Source organism: Desmodus rotundus, chromosome 12, assembly GCF_022682495.2.
Source record: "Desmodus rotundus isolate HL8 chromosome 12, HLdesRot8A.1, whole genome shotgun sequence".
Lineage (NCBI taxonomy): Eukaryota > Metazoa > Chordata > Mammalia > Chiroptera > Phyllostomidae > Desmodus > Desmodus rotundus.
In genome coordinates, this window is record NC_071398.1 from 100,299,403 (window position 1) to 100,318,511 (window position 19,109).

Here is a 19,109-nt window from a genome sequence, read left to right on the forward strand (position 1 = left end):
GTGTCCCGGCCGCATCGCTTGTGAAAACTGGGGGCCCCGCAGCCCTGCAGGGCCTGCTCTTTAGAAGACAGCACTGGGCTCTGGTGGGGCGCTCGGTGGCTTGGAGCGTCGTCCTGGGCACCAAAAGGCTGCGGGATCCATCCTCAGCTGGGGCGCCTGACACAGGCAACTGATGATGCGCCTCCCCCCCCCACCTCTAAAGTCGATAGACATACCCTCGGGCAAAGATCAGAACAAACAGATCACAGCGCATAGACGAACGCCCAGGTTTGCGCCCTGCGGTCTCATCGGTTAGACCCGCCGGCTCCCCAACCCTCAGTGACCAGGACGACGTGCTGAAAAGGTGGGTTCCCAGCCCCGTGTAATGAACAAAACCATTCCCCCCGTCCTCTCTAATAAAAGCCCTAGAAGCCTGCTTTACTCAGTAACCTCAGGGTGACAGGGGCTGACTCGGGTCGGTCCCCGGTTTTGGAGGGGTGGGGAGGGTGGTGACAGCTCAATACTGCGGAGCTAACCGGTTGCCTGGTCGTCCACGCCCACACACCACTAAGGAAACGAAACGCAGACACAGCACAGCAACCCTGAGCGCGTCCGTGCGGTCACTTCATCTGGGCGCAGAGGGCGTCCCCCTCTACTGAGGCTTCCTGCTCTTCTTCACAAACGCTGCCACGAGCGATGGTTCCGGGACACGGAGGCAGCTCTCTCTCTCAGACCCCCCGCACGGTTAACGGCGTCACGTCCCCACGGCCCGCTCTTTGCGGGGGTGAACAATGCAGCAGGCACTAATAGAGGACCAGGCACGTCGAGTGGGCTCAGCAGGGCTCGGGTCTCACCCAGAAGACGCCCCCGTGGGTCAGGCGACACTGCCCCGGCCGTTTTTGAGAGTAACACGCACAGCTGTTCCCACCACTTAGGCCACGCGCTCTGGGATGACAGACTTCTTCGTGAAGCTCCCGGGCCCCATGGTCCCCACGGTCCCCACACCTTATTCTCTGGAGAAGGCGCACGTCCAGTCCCCGGGGCCGCAGGGACAGCCAGCCCCCTGCACCTGCAGACACGCTCGGCCCTGGACAGTGTAGAGTCGGCATCGCCCCGGGAGGCGGTGAACCCCAGATCCCAGGGCGACCCTGCCCCGCACTGGGTGTGCAGCCTGGTGCCCTGGACTCATCACCAAACCTCTGACCTCACTGTCTCACCTGTGTCAAAAGGAGATGACGACACTGCCTGTCCTGGGCGTACAACCCCAGGGCTACGTTGAGGAACGGATGGGATCATGTGGCCAAAAGGGCTGCCCTCGTTTTGGACAAGGACGGAGGAGTGATTGGTGGTTCGACCAAGGAAACGGTCTGTTCTTCTATGCTGCCATCGGAGCCAAGAATGAAGCCAGGCTTCCCACCTTCCCACCTAACGTCCATTCCAGCTGCGGGTTTGGTGGGCGGGGTGAGGGGTGCACATTGGGGTCCCTCTGTGCCCCTGGAGTTTGCCCTGAGTTCCCTGGATGACAGGCCTAGGCAGGCAGCTGTGCCAGGGACAGGCTCAGTGGGGAAGGAGACAGACGGCACAAGGCTGGCTGTGGACCCTTGCAAGCAATGTCCCCACACACCCTCCCCAGTTACCCACAGGTGGGGCAGGCCCTGGGCTCTCACTCGACGGGCCAGCCAGCTCTCCACCCAGCACCTCCAGGATCTGGGGCAACGTCACGTGAGCCAGCACTGTGGCCTGACACCTGTTCCAGATGCTTCCCTCTCCCCGCAGTGAGCCCAGCCGCTGGGTTCCCAGTCTGGGAACACGGCTGGGTTGTGCCCGTGTGGCCTTGACCCCTTGGCGGTGATCTGTCTCAGGAGAGAGGGGACTGTGGAGACATCCGTCTCAAAGGCAGACAGGAGCGCCGCAGTGGAACTCCGTTCCCTCTGAGCTTTAACAGGCCATTTCTATTTTAAAACTTGAATGCCCGTCAAGCTTGCTTCGCCTTCTCCCTACACGGTCCCAGTGGGCTGGAGGCCGAGCCTTCCACTCCCCCTCCCTCTCCCCATCGTGACTCCGTAAAGAGGACAGCCAGGGCCCGCAAGCCAGCGCCGCGCGTCACCTGCTGGGCCTCAGCAGCGGAGACGGCCGTGTCTGTCAGGGAGAGGATGGAGAGTGGTGCCGCGCACGCCGGCCACGGAAACAGCCTGGTGTATTAGTGAGCGTGAGCGTGCATGAGTGTGAGTGGAGCGTGGGCCTCGGTCCGGCGGTGCTCTGCTCTAGCTGAATGCATCCCCCTCACACACCTCTGTGCGGTCTAAGGCCTCGTTTCTCATGGCCCTGTGACATCCTGACCCCAAACCCACAGCTCTCTGCCACACGCCACCAGCTTTGGGGCAGTGGACGTGGAGCACGGGGTCTCACAGACTGTGGGCTGGGCATCAGGACTGGGATCCAAGTCATCTGACTCCAGGGTTCCCAGAGACCCTGGCTGCCACCCTACCGTACAGCTCGCTGTACGTAAACAGAAGGGTGTGTCCGACGGCCCCCCTGCCCCCCGGGGCCGGCAGAGCCTACCTGCTCGTACTTCTCCAGCTCCGTGTGGTAGATCTGCCTGATCTGGGACAGTTTGGCTCTGTAGTCCGAATGCTCCACCGAGTTGTCGGAACCGGCCCCCCCAGAGGCTGCTGCGGCTGCTGCCGCCGCTGCTGAGCCTCCGCCCTTCTCAGGGCCGGCCACCCCTTCGGCGAGCAGCATATTGTCCAGGCGCATCAGCTGGGGGTCAGTGGGCTCCTCTTCCTGGGCGCCCCGGATGCTCAGAACTGCAGGAAGACAGAGGGGAGAAATTGAAACTGAAAACCCATCGCTTCATTGGGTACTGTGAGTCTCCGAATCCCATGCAGGGTGGCTTCTGAGTGCCTGCGAGTGGCTGGGAAAGAGCAGATGCAGAGGACGAGGACGCGAGGGGGGATGCTTTGTCCCGGGGGGTGGCGCTCCCCTCTGTGGGCCCAGGGCCGTCATGGTCACGTGGCAGGACGTGGACTGGGTGGGGATGGTCAGTGCTCTGTGGGAAGAGGCTCCCTCTGGGGAGGTTTGGAGGAGTTCGAGGACGGTGGCAATGGTGGGTGACCCTGAGAAAGTACTCAATGCCACTGAGGTACACACTTAGAAAGAGTCAAAAAGATAAATTTTACCACAGTAAAAGACTTTCAAGACACAAAGTTAATAATAACTATCATTTTTGCTTTCATCCCCAAACTGCCAAATTTTAATGGAAGGAAGACCATTTCCTTCTTCAGGTCTAGTTTTAGGCGTCTGCGAGCTCCTGGCCTTCCTTCTGACGCAGTCATGTCCGGACGGCCTGAGTTCCCACTGCGCAGGGGCTGGGGTCGGAGGTGCGGTCCGTCAGACCCTGCGCTGGGCGAGCGGCAGTGCGGCACGTCTGAAGCAGTGGCCACGGGCGGCCCTGGAGCCACAGCGCTGTCCTGGGAGACCCGGACTCTGCCCGGCCTGGTGGGCCACCAGGCTGGGCCTCTGAACACACGGTGCTGGACTCAGAGAAGCCAGGACTTGGGAGGGACGGGCGGCTCCCAGGAAAGAGACGGCCACAGGGGTGCAGGGTCTGGGCTGGGGCCGTCGAGGGGTTCGGTGAATCGCCAGTCGCACAGCCTGCCGCAAACACATCACTCCTCCACGTGGAGCTACCAGCCACCACGTCTTTGTCAAGAGGGGACCTGACAAGACTGCCCACTTAAAACCACCAAAGAACATTCTGAGTAGGGCAGTGACTGGGGACAGGGGAGCAGGGGTCCCGAGTTCGTCCGTACTTGGGGAAGGGCCGGCAGGGTCCCTGGGCCCCGCAGGTGTGACGCTGGACCAATGGGGAACGAGAGCTGCTTGGGGGAGGTGTGTCTCGTGTGCCCACTAGGCTGAAACAGGGAAGGGACAGGAGCTCAGTGTGAGGGGGGACATGCAGACATCTGGGGTGCTCCATCGCAGGCAACACCAGCGGTGCCCTCGTGCCCCTAGCTTCGAACAGATTGATGAGAACCAACCAGGAAAATGGTTCACACAGAAATCCCAAGTCCTCCAGCATCACCCACACGAGACATGGAGGTCAAGTGCAAGGTCGAGCCACGTTGGCGTTGGAGTGGGGATGGGGGGGTGAAAGGGTGGAAACGTGTCCCTGGTGCAGAAAGCAAGCCGGGCACTCGGGGGCGATCCGCGCCTGCCACCCCGGCCCTTCCGGCATCACACCCGCACGCTACTGCCCCGGCCCGGGGTGCACGCAGGTAGCAGACTGCTGAGGAGTATTTTGTCGGCTCTCCCCCAGGGAGGGCCCTCCTTCCTCTGAGGCCCAGGAGGCTGCACGGGAGCTCCCTGCTCCTGGGGCTGGTCTTTGCCCGGTGAGGACTGGGTCCCGTCACCCGGCTCTGTGGACGCACTGGCACACAGGCCCACAGGCCCCTGAAGAACGCGGGACCGCCCAGAAGGCTTTAAGAAAGCCGCTGAATGCGGTCTCCTGACCCGAACGTCCGTCCGTGAAGGTCGAAGGTGTGCACAGGAGTGGCAGCCACCCCGACCCTCCTTCCTGGCCCTCGAGCAGTGGGTTTTCCCGGGGCAGGGGCAGGAGTGTGCGGCGTTATGGCTGTTTCTCTAGTGGGCTTTACTTAGTGAGTTTTAATTGCTTTATCAACAAAAATATTTATGGCTCCTTAAAAAGAAAGAATCATCTCTGAATCTCTCTGGATTGTTCCTTCAGCGTGGTTGTTAAAAAACCTGGGCTGGGGCAAAACCCTCTCCAACCGACTCTCCCGAACCTCACTGCCAGCCCATCCCAGAGGCCACCCCGGAGGCCACGAGCGACTCCTGCTGGTGGCGGCAGCAATGCTGCAGCTGGCAGGGCGGCCACCAGGCGGGTCCTCCCGGCTACTCACAACCCTCTTGCACAGGGGCCGACACAAACCATCTTACTATCATTTCTGGTCTCAACAACCGTGGCATCTCCATGGGGTGCACGTGCCTCGCCCGGGAGGCCTGCCCACTGACCGCCGGAGGGAGGCCCCGCAGCCTCCACAGCCCCTGCGCCCCACCTGCCGCACTCCCCCCCCCCCCCCCCGGCGGCTCCTCCCGCTACCAAATCCACTCAGTTATGGCAGCAGGGAGCCGGGCAAGAGCGGCATCTGGGGACCGAAGAGCTGGTTCCAGTTCCAGCAACAACAGGGAGCGGACCAGGGCATGCTCCTAGCCCTGTTCTCTTGGGCTGGAATCCAACTGAGAACAACACTCCCTCCAGCCTTCCGCGTCACCCCACCCAACGCCCACTGCCTCTTTTAAACAATCACCGGGAAGCTACACGCACACGGACTCTGCACACATGTACTCCACACTCCGACCTGGGCGCTATTTCCCTTGGTCTGGACAGCAAAGTGGTTTTAAATAAAAGCAGGGAGGGAAAGGACGCGGGCAGTAAGCCCCGCCCACCACAGAGGGTTCAGGGCCGCCGCAGGGGGCGAAGCCCCAGTCTTCCTGACGAGGGGTCCAGTTAGTTCCGGGCAATTTAAAAAACACAGTGGAAGAGTTGGCATTTCACTTAGATTTTATCATTTCATGAGTCCTACGAACACACTTTTAAAAAAAGAAATTAGGATCCATTAAACCGTAATAGAGCCGGTTTCTAAAGGTGGACGAGAAACTGGTGTGGTAAAAATGTCAGGCACCACTCGGCCAACGGTGGTGATCAAATAAAAAGTCTCAGAGAAAACGGCTGAGCCTGCAGGACCGGTAAGGACACAAGGACGCCTTCATCTCTGGGAGGTCCTGGCTGTGCGTGGCCGTGCCGGGGGGAGGCGCGCGGGGTGGGCGGCAGCCGTCCACGCACGCTGCACACGCGGCTGTGCCCACGACAAGGGCGTGCAGGGCTCTGATCCGGGAACCGGTCGGCTAGTCGGTGGAAAAAACCCCGCCAGCGTTAAATAAGTAAACGAGAGGATTGCTGCGTCTAAGCGGAACCGACGCCACCTGTTTACAGCTCGAAGCCGGCACTTGGCGAGCAGGAGACAAAATGATTATTTAAAAGGTCCTTTTTATCTCCGGGTGCCATGCAAGACTCAGACAAGCCCTTGCCTGGGCCCAGAGCTGTGAGCGCTCAGCCTCCGAGATCCAATTTCAGCCGCGGGGCTGCCACCTAATCCAGCGCCCATCACATACGATCAGGGTCCTGGCCCCTGATGGGCGCCCGCCCCGCCCGCCCCGGGCGCCCAGTCCTGATGCAGGTGTTAAAGGCGAATCCCCTGCTAGCGCCGGTGCATGCAGGCTTTAACAGTCTGGTCTACGCAGCCCTGGCACTAAAAACGTGGCCCTGCCCTGGATTTGCCCACAGAGGGGTCCCCAACAGTAGGCTTCACCCGTGGGTTGTAATTCTTAAAGGGGGCGTTTCCTTCCCACACAGGTCCCTAGTCGTGTGACAGACTGGTCAGGGCAGGTGAGTGGTTTCTATAGAAACGGTCGCTTGCCCTTTAAATAGCATCTGAGGTGACATCAGATAAGGGGACCATCACAGCTCGTCACAGCTCCAATCCCCACTGTCCTCGCTTCTGTCTTCACCCAAGGAGAAAACCCACCAGATGCAAAGGCGAATTTATTTAGGACGTGAGGCGGGAGTCCCGGCCGGTGCGGGCCTCTGGTCCTGGCCTGAGTGGACAGACGGGTGCGGCAGCTCCCGGCAGTGCCCACGAGAGGGCACTGTTCCTTCGCTGAGGACAGGTGGGCCAGGAGGCTGGAAGCTTCCAGCCCTGGGGCTACTGCCAGGCCGGGATTCACACCCAAAGGTTGGGGAGAGGCCAGACCTACAGAGAGGGTTGTCTTCAGCTGTGAATAGCAGTGTGGGGACCCAGGCCTGGGTAAGAGACAGACAGACTGCAGACGGGTGTCTGGGAGGGGGTGAGAGGCAGCCTACACTCACGCTCTCCAGCCAGGCTCTCTGCCTGATGTGAAAGCAGCAGGCTTGTTGCAGGGTGACCTGCTGCCCACGAGCCAGGACCGGGAGGAGAGCTGGAGGGAGGGTGGAGGTCTCAGGCCTCACCCCAAGGCTGTTCCGCGCCCCCACCCCTGCCCCGTGTCGGGCAGAACTCTGCAGAGAGTCTGGGTTGGAAACACGCTGTCCGCAGTTTTATGAGCAAAGTGCCAGCCTCCTGAGACAGCAGCGGCTCCCTCTACCTGTTCACGAAGTGCTCGCACCCACTGTCTGAATCACCTTATAAAGGTGAAGGGATCTTCCAAAGTCACGAGCGGTGACTGAAGACGCAGAGGCAAAGTGACCGGGCAGGGCCCAGACTGCAATTGAGGTTTGGATGTGCCACCATGGGCTGCACGCTGGGAGACTCGGTTCCCTGGACCCGTCACTGGCTGGGCACCATCAAGGTGCAGGGAGCGAGGTGGGGGCTTGGACCTCCGAGATGAGTCTGGACCTCTCCCGCTTCCCACCATCGGCCCTGAGGCCTGGGGACAGAGGAGGTTCTGGTGACCAAAACAGTCCCCATGGGCAGACCCTAGTCTCCTTCCTCCAGTCTCCTTCATTTCTCACAAACCAGAGGCCCTGGCAACCCCCACCCCCACAAGAGACTGGGAAGTAACTCAGTTCCTCTAAACCACAGGTGGAACTGAGATCTCTCCCGATGTTCTTCACCCCTAATTCTCAGCTCCCGGGTGGATCCCTGACAGAGAACCCCGTCTTTGCGTGTTTGACAGTCTCTCCGGCTGGGGACGATGCTGGCGGAGCTTCTGGTGGGCCCAGCAGGGGTGGCACGCCTGAGCCGAGGCCCCGACCCTGGTGGGACGTCTCTGACACGCTGCGGCTGGCTGGGGGAAGTCCTGTCGCCTTGGCAGGTGACAAGTCCCAGCCCGTGGCCTCTTCAGACATTGAAACCCACTCTGTGCTGCCTGCCCTGAGCCCTTCCAACCCCTCACTCAGAGACCCCGAGGTCTCAGAGGGTGCAGCCCGGGGGTTGAATACGAAACCAGGTGTCTTCTGTCCCTTTTGACTCTTCTCCTCGGGCAGCTAAGCAGGTGGGCTGAGCCAGGGGAACGGAGGGCTTCAGCTATCAGCAAGACCTGAGATGGCACCCCTTTGGTCCCACGGGTACCTGGGAGTGCATGCACCGGGGCTGGCGTGGCGCTTTGGGATGGAACGTGGGCCCGCGGGAGCTGCTCAGAGTGTCACTCTCTCACGTCTCACCAGCAGCCTCCATGCTGGGCCCCATGTGGGGCCCAGGGCAGCGTTTCATCACGTTTCCCGGTTTACGTTTTCGGTCTTTTACAGGGAAACCCACCAACTTTTCTTGCCATCCCCCCTTCCAGGCTGGGCGTCGGTGACTCTGGTCTCTACTTCTTGGGACGTGATGGGCCACAGATCGCAGTCACGTAACCCCTGCTTGGCACGTGGGCCCCCGCGGGCCGGCTGCTCAGAGCCCCTCTGCCTCAGAGGGGCTGCGGAGGACGGCAGGAGGTGGGACTCAGCCCCAACATCAGCCAGCCCACCATGCCCGGAGGTAGAGGGGAGAGGGAAGGGCCTTGGGAGGTCCTGCGTGGACCCACCACATGAGAAATGGTTTCCCACCAAGTTGTACATGCGAAGCATGGGGAGTGGGTTATACCGCCGGCCTGCCGAATGTCCCCTGGAGACGGAAGCTTTGCTACAAAGAGTGAGCACGGAAGAATCAGGAGAAATTTCTCCATGTTTGACCCCCACACAATGAACACATTCTGTGGCTCAGTCTCAATTAGGCGCCTAGCACACTGCCTGCTTCCCTGTAAGAGCCAATTCTCCAGAGACTTCCTCCCCTGCCATATTCCAGTACCTTCCCCCCGACTGTGAGCAGGGGTCTAGGGCTCTTCTGCTAGCCCCGCAGCAGGGCACGGGGAAGAGGGTGCGGCAGAGCCAGCACCGGACACCCTCTGCATGACCTGGCCTCCCTCCCACTCAGTTTCCTCATCACCCAGCCGCCGATAATACCAACCACACTGTAATTCTTATTAAGGATCAAATCAGGTTACTTCTACAAAAGATGTGTCAGTGCTCGGGAACTGGTGGGTTTTCAATTGCTGGTTGAATCTAAATCGATCCCGTGGAGAAGGGTCCCTTGGGTTGCAGAAGAAAGCAGACAGGTCCCGAGTCAGGAACTCTGTCTCTGTAAGTTACGGGTCTGCGATCCCAGGCACGCTCTTCCCGACACTGTCACAGGCGAGAAGCTGGCCCAACAGGAGACATCTTCAGGCACCTTCCTGTGTCTCCTCTGGCCCCTTCCCGCTCCCTTGCCCCAGAGCCCGTGAGGAGTCCCACGCCCCTCGGAGGCTGGGATGCCTCCTCCCGACGCGGAGCCCCTGGCGAGCCTTCCCGACCTGGCAGAGCTCAGCTGGGAGATGTCGTTCCGGAAACGGAGAGACCCTTCTGGGAACCACTTAGCGTGGAAACAACCTCACCTTGTGTCGGACAAGCTGGCCTGCGCGTCGTCTCTAACGGCTGCTCTCAAGTCTCCATTAGAGAATAAATAAATTATGACCAGGAGACGGGGAGGCCTCCGTTCACATGCAGGTCTGAGGAAGCGGGGTTCGAAATTGGCTCCGTGCGGGGCGCAGACCTCCCCGTAGGCCTGGTGGCCGGGCACAGAGAAGCCCCCACTCAGGACATGGGCACCAGCGGTGCGGCTGCGCTGGCACCCCCTATGGGCTCACCGCCTGGGTGTGGCCCTGGTGTCTGGGGGCTGCCGTGCTTCCTGCTCCCGACAACACAAGCAGCGACAACAAGCCGAGTCGGAGCCCCCAGGAAAGGGACAGCCTTTTTGTCCCCACGAGGCCTGTGCCAGTTCCCAAGGCCGGGCTCCTAACGCCGTGTGCTCACGGCCTGCACTCCCTACGGAAGGCAGTGACCGCGAGTGTGGAGTCACTGCCCCTGTTTCCAATCCCCTGGTCACCGGAGACAAATCCTACACTGATCGTCGCCTTGGCCCAGCTGAGCACGCTGTCCCTCCCACACGACAGCAAAGAGCAGGCTCCAGCCAGGGCCTCATGTGGGCTCTGGGATCAGGACTCGGGGCGCGACCCCCTGGCCCACTCCGTCCTTCTGCTTCTGTGACATGGCCCTCCTGCCTCACTGGAACCACAGTGCCTTCCCACCTACGAGGGGGGGAAGTGGAACGCGGGAGAAGAGGACACGGGTTTTTTCTGCGAACAGGGCCAGGAGGACTCGCTGGGCCGGACACTGGCTGTGACCCTAGCTGCTGTCGCTGACATTTCTGGGAAGATGAAAGCTGGACAGTATGTCTCTCTCCTGCTCGGGACCTGGGAGAGGGGCGGCACAGAGAGCAGGGAGAAGGCTGATCTGTCGGTTTCTGCCAACGCTGCCTCCCCACAGGCTAGCAGAGCCCTGGTTTTCAGGGGACTTCATGACCACTGGGAGGAGGGGACCTTCTTGCTTCCCTCGCAACTAGATGTGGTCACGTCTCCGTGACGAGATTTTCTGGTCAGTGACAGATGAGTGAGGTTGCACACAAAACACCTAGGGATGTCTGAATGAAGGAATGCCTTTATTGCCCCCTCTCCTCTTCTGCTAGCTGGAAGGTGAAGACAATGGCTGGGGCCTGAGCAGCCACTTGGGCCCCTGAGTTGGCCTGGGGAGTGGGAGCCGCCTGAGGGAGAGAAACCAGATAGCAGTTCTCATATGCTGGAGACCGGCTGGATGGCTGCCTAGGACTATGTGAAAATGAGGGAGAAATACACTTGCATTTTGTTTAAGCCAAGTTATATTGGGGTTTGGGGAGGGGGTTTGTTTTGTTTTTGGCAGCTTAACCAATCCAAGCTAATACAGGTGTGGAAGGAAGGATGGACAGAAGCTGCAGGATTTCGTCTCTCTGCTCTCCTGAACGGGTCTACACCCAGAAAAACGGCCACCATCACACACGTGGATTCCCAGCTGCAGCGCCCTCCATCTGGTTCAGTCTCAGAGTGAACCCCAGAGCCGCTGCGCTGCCTGCGCACCAGACCATCAGAAAGCACTGCTGTGAAGATGCGTTTTGAAGAGCGGAACCGCTCTTGGCTTCTTGCGAAGCTCGGTCCCCGTGTGGTTGCTGTTCGGTGGTGAATGGCGCTGGGCTGCCGGCTCGAACCCTTGGTTTGAAGGTCTGACGGCACCCAGGCAGCTCTCCAGTCCCAGGCTCTCCCAGTTTGCGAACCGGAATGCTGGGGTCCCCTCTCTGCCTCACACTCCCCCGAAGTGGCACTGGGCTCACAGGGAGGGAGACGGAGCTGTGGAGGTTTCCGGAGAAAGACGGGTAACACCTGCATCAAGATGGCTGAGTGTCTGTGTGACACATGTCCCTTTCTCCCAGAAGAGTAAGAGAACATTGAAATGTTACGGAATCCTGTCGGCCTCTCCTCATCTTCTAGCAGCCACGTGGCAGAGCAGTGACACCACCGGGAGGCAAGCTCTCTGACCCAGGGCCCTGTGCACATGGCCCTCCTGCGGCGCAGTGGGGGCACCCTGGGAACTGGCCCGGGGGGACCCAAAGATCCAGGCACAGACCACGCCCCGAGACCGCAGTCCAAGAGACCTCTGCTGTGGACAAGCCTCCAACCGCACTCAGGCCGGAGACGAGGCGGTTGTCCACTCTTCAACAACAAGGACGGAGAGAGTTAGGACCCACACAAGAAGCAGGGCTCTGCTTAACCTCTCTCTGCCCTGTTGCTGTTGGGGGCGCAGGGCCCTGGCTCTCGAACGAGCACGGTCCAGTCCTGCGGGACATGCTGGGCTGAGCTGCACGTGCGGAGTCTGGTGCCTACAGGCTCTGGAAAACCCGGGAGTCTTTCAAAGGTGCTGGGAGAACTTCAAGGTGTGCCCTTGAAGACCGCCAAGGGTTCTGCGAGTTCCCGTGTGCAGGAGAGACGGCTCCCTGCCCGTCTGTCCCCCCCCCCCCCCTCACCCCACAGCCCGAGCTCACACCCAGAGAGAACACACGACACACAGCCCTGGGCCCCGGCTGAGGCCTAGCGGCTCAGGCCTTGCACACGGCCACGGTGCACTGGCCTCCAAGAGGCATAACCCCCACTCTGAAGGACAGAAAGGGACGCCATGCATGTCAGAGGCAGCCTGCCTGGCTTGAGCAAGGACTGTGACTTGGCGCTCACTTTCCACAGCTCCGCCTTTGTGGGCAACAGCCTCTGTGTGGTTCCTCCCAGCTATCCTTGGGAGGAAGGGCTACATTCAGAAGGAAAAGGAACCTCCCTGGGGTGCAGTGCCTGCATGTGGGGGACGTACTGGGGAGTTGCGGTTTCCCTTGGAAGGCGGAGGGAGCAGAGACGGGGGCAGAGGCACGACTGGGAAAGGAGCGCCAGGTGAAAGTGCGGAAGGAGAAGGGGAGACAACACAGGCTGTTTGTGGACCGGGAAGCGTCCGGTGACCAGATGCCAGTGGCCAGGACAAAACACGGTGGCCCTTCCTCTAAGTCACATGACAGGGTTCTTCCCCGCATGGACTCAGGTCCACGGGGTTTCCGTCCTGCCTTTCGCTGGCTGTGCCACTTAATCTAAGCAGCAGCCACGTCCCCGGGGACCGAGTCCCTGCCTCATGGGGAGAAACGCCGAGTAAACACCTAACAGCTTTCACATGCGTGCGTGCGTGCGCCCTGGGCAGGCCCCTCCTTTGTGAAATATATTAATTCATTTCTTTCCCCACTTATCACATCAAAACCTCCTTCCTGAGAGCTTCCTGTGTGCCGGGTGGGCTGTGTGTCCAGGGGACACAGAAACCAAAGGCAAGTGTCTGCCCGAGAGGAGCAGCGGTTCCAGAGAGAAAAGCAGGCAGATGGTTGAAGCAGCGTGGCATGGAGGGCGTCCGCCCACCCAGAGGCCCTGCGTGCGACGTGGTCACAAAGAAGCGTGCTGACACTGACCCTGATGTCCTCACTCTGGTGATGGCCGCTGCAGGCGGACACACAAACAGACATCCACCTGTGTGGGCGCAGAGCGGGACTGGGCCAGGCCGAGTGCTCACGCTCACCTGGTCGCCCCCTCCTCCTGCCTGCCTAAGAGCCGAGATTAAGTATAACCTCAGTTCTGCACCTGGGGACAGGACACTCTACCCTCTCCAAGAGGGGGTAGGGACCCCGAGAGTATAGCAGCTTCCTGCACACCCATATCACGCGGCAGAGAGTCATCGCAGATGCACTCTCTCCTCTGCGGAGGCAGGGGCTCTGCCCACAGCATCCCCCCACAAGCTCCAGATGGCACCCCAGACCGGAGCTGCACTCCAGACCAGAGCTACACCCTGCCAGAGGCTGCACCCCAGACAGGAGCCGGGCTGGGAGGAAGGGGCCAGGCAGCTCCCGAGCTGCGGCTTCGTGGAGAGGCCCGTGAGAGAGCGCAGGTGTGGTGGCAGCGGCCTCCCTGCCCCATGGGTGGGTGCTAGGCCTACGGCTGTTGAGGTCACCACACCCCACTTTGTCCCACGGTCCTCCTCCCTCGTGTAGCCCTCCCCAACCAGACCGTGGAGTCTGGGGGCAGTCTTGCACTTGGTGACCTTTGGCCGGGGTCCTGGGGGCAAAAGCCTTTGGCTCAGAGTCTGATCTGGCTCCTCCCGTTTACAGGTAACAAAAGTGAGTATTTAGCTGCTGGCGCAGAGACTGAGAGGAAAGCACTAAAGTCCAGACCCCGCCTCTCGTTCCTCCGGTGTGAGCTGAAGCCCGGAGGGCCAGCCCCCAGAGACTGACACACACGTGCGCCCAGCGAGGAGCTCGTAGACACCACCGTGCCAGGCGTGCAGCACACACCACACAGCAATCACCTCGTCCCCTGGGGCGGCCCCTCCCTCACCGAGGAAGATTAGCCGCTCGAATTACAGCCGTAAAGTGTGACTGGGGCCTGACTGGACCTGGCTAAGGGCCCCTCCACTCCTGCTGGGCAGTAGCCTTCCGTGCCCTGGGCACCTGCAGAGAAGGACAGGAAGTTCCCTGGGAGGTGATGGCAAGAGAGGTGACTGCGGTGGATGGGGACACGCTGGTATCATGGGGGAAGAGTGTATTCCTCTTTCTGGTCCTGGCAAAGCCTGGAAGTCATTGCACTTGAATGCATTTTTCAGGTCCACTAAAAGCATAATGTCCCCAGATCATAACCAAGGGAGACATCCTCCTCCACCAGCCACAACAGCGACCTGGGCAGTGCCACAGCACAGAGGCACGGTCTCTCCCCAGTGATGGTCACGGCCTGCTGGGGGCAACACAGGGGGCCCAGGGGACGAGGAAATCAAAAAGGAGTTTGCACTGGCCTCGGAAACCCCAGAACGCACCAGTGCGGAGCTTCGCTTTCTGTCTCCCAGGCGGAGACCTGTCACCACCCGCCCCCCCCCCCCCCCCCCGCCCGGGAGGCCAGCACTTTGTGACGTGCTGGCAGAGGGCCTCTGCTTGGTCAGCTCCAGGGGAGGGGACAGCACGACTTCCGAGCGCTCTGGCCCCTCTGGGAGGACCCTGCACCTTGCTTACGAAGGACGGCGTTTCAGGTTTATTCTGTGGTCCTGCAAAGACCAGGACTGTTGGACTCGTGAACTGGCAAGTGTGCAAAGCTTTCACAACTGAGCAGACCACTGTGCAATGGCCAGGACACAGAAGACACACCACGCTGCGTGTCACCACGTCATAAAAGGGATGTGGGGCCAAGTGGGCTGCCGCTCTGTCTGCCAGGGCTCAACCTGCCTGCCCAGAGTCACCGGAAGACAGTGGGGCCACATCAGAATGGCCACGTGTGGCCGCCTGACCCCAGGGCTGGGCCGCGAAGAAATGCCTTCTCTTCACAAGTGCTGTGGTGCTGAAAACCCTCTGAGGGGCTTTAACATTCACTCCGAAGCGCAAACCAAACAATCCTAGGGTTCAAAACAGTGTCCCCAACACGAAGAGGCCAATGCCACCACTCTTAGGGACAGAGCCGCCCCATGCAGGGGGAGCCGTGCTCCACCACGCGCCTCCTCAGCATTGCATCAGGCTGATCGAGCTGACCCTGGTTTTGGCAGCCAGAGGACACTTCAGGGCCACAGCTGAGGAACTAGCCCCCGAGCACGGAGCCCTCGCCCGGCCCGAGTCAGCAGGCATGGCCCTCTGCCCGGAGGTCACCATGAGCCAGCCAGCCAGCTGGCCCCTCCATCGTCACCCACTGCCTCACTCCGTTGCGGTATCTCCACTCCAAAAGTGTGCCGGGCTGCCCTACCACGCCCGCCCGCCCACTGGAGTGCAGGGCAGGTGTGGGGCGGGGGCAGCACTGCGAAGTGCCCACGCTCTAAGCCACAAGTGCAGTTTCTGCTGGAATGTTCCACATCCGCCCTGGTCCTGCTAACAGGAGCCGGTCTCTGCACCTGCAGAGCAGGCCACCACGCTTCCTCCCAAACCCGAGGTGGGTTTCACGAACACGCCACGCCAAGTGCCCTCACATTCGCCTCCCCGCAACGTCCTCTCCAGCCCCACGGGACAAGCACACTCGGACAACGGTGTGTTGGGCTGGGTTGAGCGGTGCTGCCTCTTGGGCTGGGATTTAAAATGTGGGAAAGGATTAGAAACGCTGTGCTTTTTAAAAAGGAAACAATCGTGTTGCTGAACCTCCAGGGCTAATGGCAGAGTCTGGGTCTGGGTCTGCCTGGCAAGCCTGCTGTGAACTAGTCCCACAGCAGAGAGCGCTTTGGAATAAGGGCCACCGCCGTGCCCACCTTCCCGCGGAGCTTCCTCCGGGTCCCTAAAAGGCACCGCACTGTGGATCTTCGGGTAAATGTGATGGCGGGCAAGGAGGAACAGACATGGGGACTTCCTGAGTTCTGGGGACCCGCGGGGTTTCTACACCCTGGGTAGGCCCGAACTTGAAGTCGCTCCCTCTTCCCTCACTCAGAGCCGGGGTTTAGGCAGTCCGCCCCCTTCCTGTCCGCCCAGCCTGAGCTCCGGGGTGGGCGGGCGGCAGGGGCAGGTGGGTGATTGTTCCTTTCAGCTTTAATGACTGCTATTAACAGTGCCTTGCCCGGCCCACAACGGCTCAACTTTCAGCTCTTTCTCTGATTGCCTGTGAGTAACGCTGTGTCCCACGAGCTGTGTTTAACAGAGGTATAATAAATGCCGAAAAAGAAATATTACCCAAAATAAAAAATAGTTCGTCCCCATGTGGCCAGGATCCCATGACTCACAGTAATGTTCGCTTCGGCTTCCAGCACAATTTCCATTTGCATTCTTTTATTTTTTTAAGGGCCTCTTGGGACTTTAAGAAAGCTGTTTAAGAGAAAAGGCAGAAAGACTGGAGCCGTCGTCAAGTGCAGAGAGTCTGCGTTCCAGACAGACGAGAGGAGCCCGGGCGCAGGGGCCAGGCCGGCAGGCAGCACAGCCGACCGCCGACAGCCTCGGAGGAAAGGCGGCCCGCCCTCCTGGCGTGTGCGGTCCAGGACCTCGGCCTTGGGAGGCAGACAGGGAGCAGGGCAGGCTGGGCACCACCCCTTCCACCAGCACGCACTTGCACGTGCACGCACATGCTCTCGCACAGTGAGTCATGCACACACACACACTCACACACACGCCCCTCAAGACAACAAAGACACCAAGCCCCCATTCAGCTGCAAGAAGCCCCTTCTCCTCTGGATGCTGAGCGTGTTTTCAAATGGTGGCTGGTTGGGGCTGCCCAGCCCCGGAGAAGAAGGTGGTCACCTGAACCCCCTGGGGCCCTGGCAGAGACCTGGCAGGAAGGGTCCCCAATCCTCTGGGCCTTCAGGGCAAAGGAAGCCGGGGCTGGAGAGGAGCACCCTGTAGAAGGCTGCAGTCCCCAGGCCACAGGAGGTGCCTGCGGGAAACTGGCAGAGAGGGTGACAGGCATCAGACGTCACAGCAGAAAGCAGGATGATGGCCTGGCCACGTCCTGCAGGACGAGGGCCCGGGACTGGTGCACCCAGACGCAGGAAGGCTGCAGGCTCCAGCGGGCAGGAAGATGGCGGTGAGGGCTCTGGTCGGCCCTGGTGTGCAGTGGAAGGAATGCCTGCCAATCGGAGGCCCTGGCAGCCGAAGCCCAGGTGGCTTCTGTGCAAAAAGTACGGGCGTCCCAGTGAGACTGAGGTCCTGGGCCACTCGTCTCTGTGACCTGGGGCACGTCTCTGTATCTACACACGGCAGAGCCAGGGCCCCTGTGAAGGTCCTGGCTCCTGGAAAAGAGGGCATCTCTCCAGGCAGAGCCTGTGAACAGACTGGACTCGCTTTCTGCTCCAGCGCTTCTTCATCCTCAACCAGCGACGTCCTTGTCGCCACTACCTCATCGCATCCCGATGCCTGCAGAAGTAGATCTTGGATGGCTGTTTTTTCCCCAAACTGGCTCAAAGGAGCTGACATCAGCGCAGGCTTCCAAAGGTGACTCAAGCCCAGCCCTTCATGGCCCTGCTCCTTGCCCCAGCCCGGGCTGACGTTCGGTCCTCAGAGAGGCGTGGGCTGCCCGCTGTGTGCAGGGATCCGATGCTAGGCTGTTCCCGTGCTGTGAGCTGAGGGAGGCAAGGGAAGGGAGGGGTGGAGCAAGGGCCAGTAAGCAGGGACAGGTGACAGGCACGGATGCAGGAGCGGGGTGTGATGGCATCAACGGGACCCACATCCCTCTCAGTAATGAGGAGTCTCCTCTCTCCCACAGCTGTTATTCATAAAAATCGGTGCCAGGCCCACCTTCGGCCTGTCTGTTCTAGAATGCCAGTTGACACTGCAGCTTCCTGGCTGTGACAATGTCGTCGGCACCCGCATGGCACAGTAGGAGAGGACAGGGCCCGTCCAGTAAATGATGAAGGGGGACGCCCTCGTGGGAGGGAGCCAATTGGGCTTCCCACAATGACAAGGGGACACAAGCTATAAATCCAAGGCACATTTCAGAAATGGGAGGGGCAGAAGTGAAGTTGCAGAGCCCTGCAGGGCCCAGTGGGTGTGCACAGTGGACCCGTGGTCTGGGTGGTGGGGTCCCCGGGCCAGGTGTGGGGACCCTGTGCAGGCCCTGGCTCACTTGCCTCTCTGTCTGTGGTTCCCGGTGCTGTCAGTCAGCATCGGACCAGCTCTGTGGTGTGTGAGGTGGAGAGGCCCGACCTTTGTCCTGTGTTGGTGGGGAGGCCTGGGACGGCATCATGAAGCTGTCTCTTCAACTGCATGAAGCTGGCAGGACTCTGCATGCAGCTCGGTGAGCCCCGTGTGCCCAGCTGGTGCGAAATGCACGTTGGCCATTTCCCCTTCCATGTGCCCTCTGCCAGACGATTTGAGAGGGCGCTGAATGTTGGTATAACCAGCCCCGAGCGAGTAAGTGCACATGTCCGCACACGTTTATGGAAGAAGACCAGACAGTACCTTCCTCCTCGGAAGACGCGCAGTGAGTCCGCACATGCTGGCTCTTCGTTTGAAACCTTGCTCTGTTTGAACACCCCGTGGGGTCAGCTGCACGCCCGGGTTGTGCCTAATTGTCCACAGAGGCAGGTGTGATTTCCGTGTGAGCTTCTGCTCCATCTGCTAGAAATGCACAGGAAAGGTGTGGGGACGTCTCCGTGCGGACGGGCCTTATCCGCACTTACAACACTAAACTCACAAACTTGAAAACGGACCATGTCTGAGTTGGCAGCGTGGTAGAAGGCCCATTTTTTGATGTCTGTGCGGCCTCCCACACTTCCATCCTCTCCATGGCTCCAAATCCGAATTCTTCGGGAACGATTAATAAAGAGCTCCCTGTCCTCCCGTGACGGGGAGCTCACACGTTCCTGGTAAGTCTCCAGCCAGGCAGACGCAGGAAGCCACCCTGCACCCCAAACCCTGTGCCCTGGCCCTCTCCAGCCCTATGTGCATATGCCTCTGCCCTGCACCGTTTCAGGGGGCCGCCGAAGCAGCATTTAAGGCTCAGAGTCTTCCTGTGTTCTCAGCCCAACCTCCTGCTTCATGGGTGAGCATTCTGGGCCAGCCCTCGGGGCCCATTTCCCAAGAACCTGGTTTAATGCGCTGACGCTGCCATCTCGAAGTTGTGAATTTTTGAACAAGGGGTTTGCATCTTCTTTTTGTCCTGGGCCCCGCACATCAGAATGTGTTTTCTGACTACAGACTCTTTTTGGAAGTAGTGACCCCATATCGTCAATT

General features: G+C 60.3%; 1 protein-coding gene across 3 annotated transcripts in view; it reads right to left on the reverse strand.

Annotated features, from left to right (window-relative positions):
- PBX1 (PBX homeobox 1) overlaps nt 1-19,109 on the reverse strand; it is a 216,099-nt gene that overhangs the window by 37,250 nt on the left and 159,740 nt on the right. For all 3 annotated transcript variants that reach the window (XM_053914521.1, XM_053914519.1, XM_053914520.2), the window contains one exon: nt 2,542-2,786. In XM_053914521.1, coding sequence (XP_053770496.1) covers nt 2,542-2,786 — 245 coding nt within the window. The remainder of the gene's footprint in view (nt 1-2,541; nt 2,787-19,109) is intronic.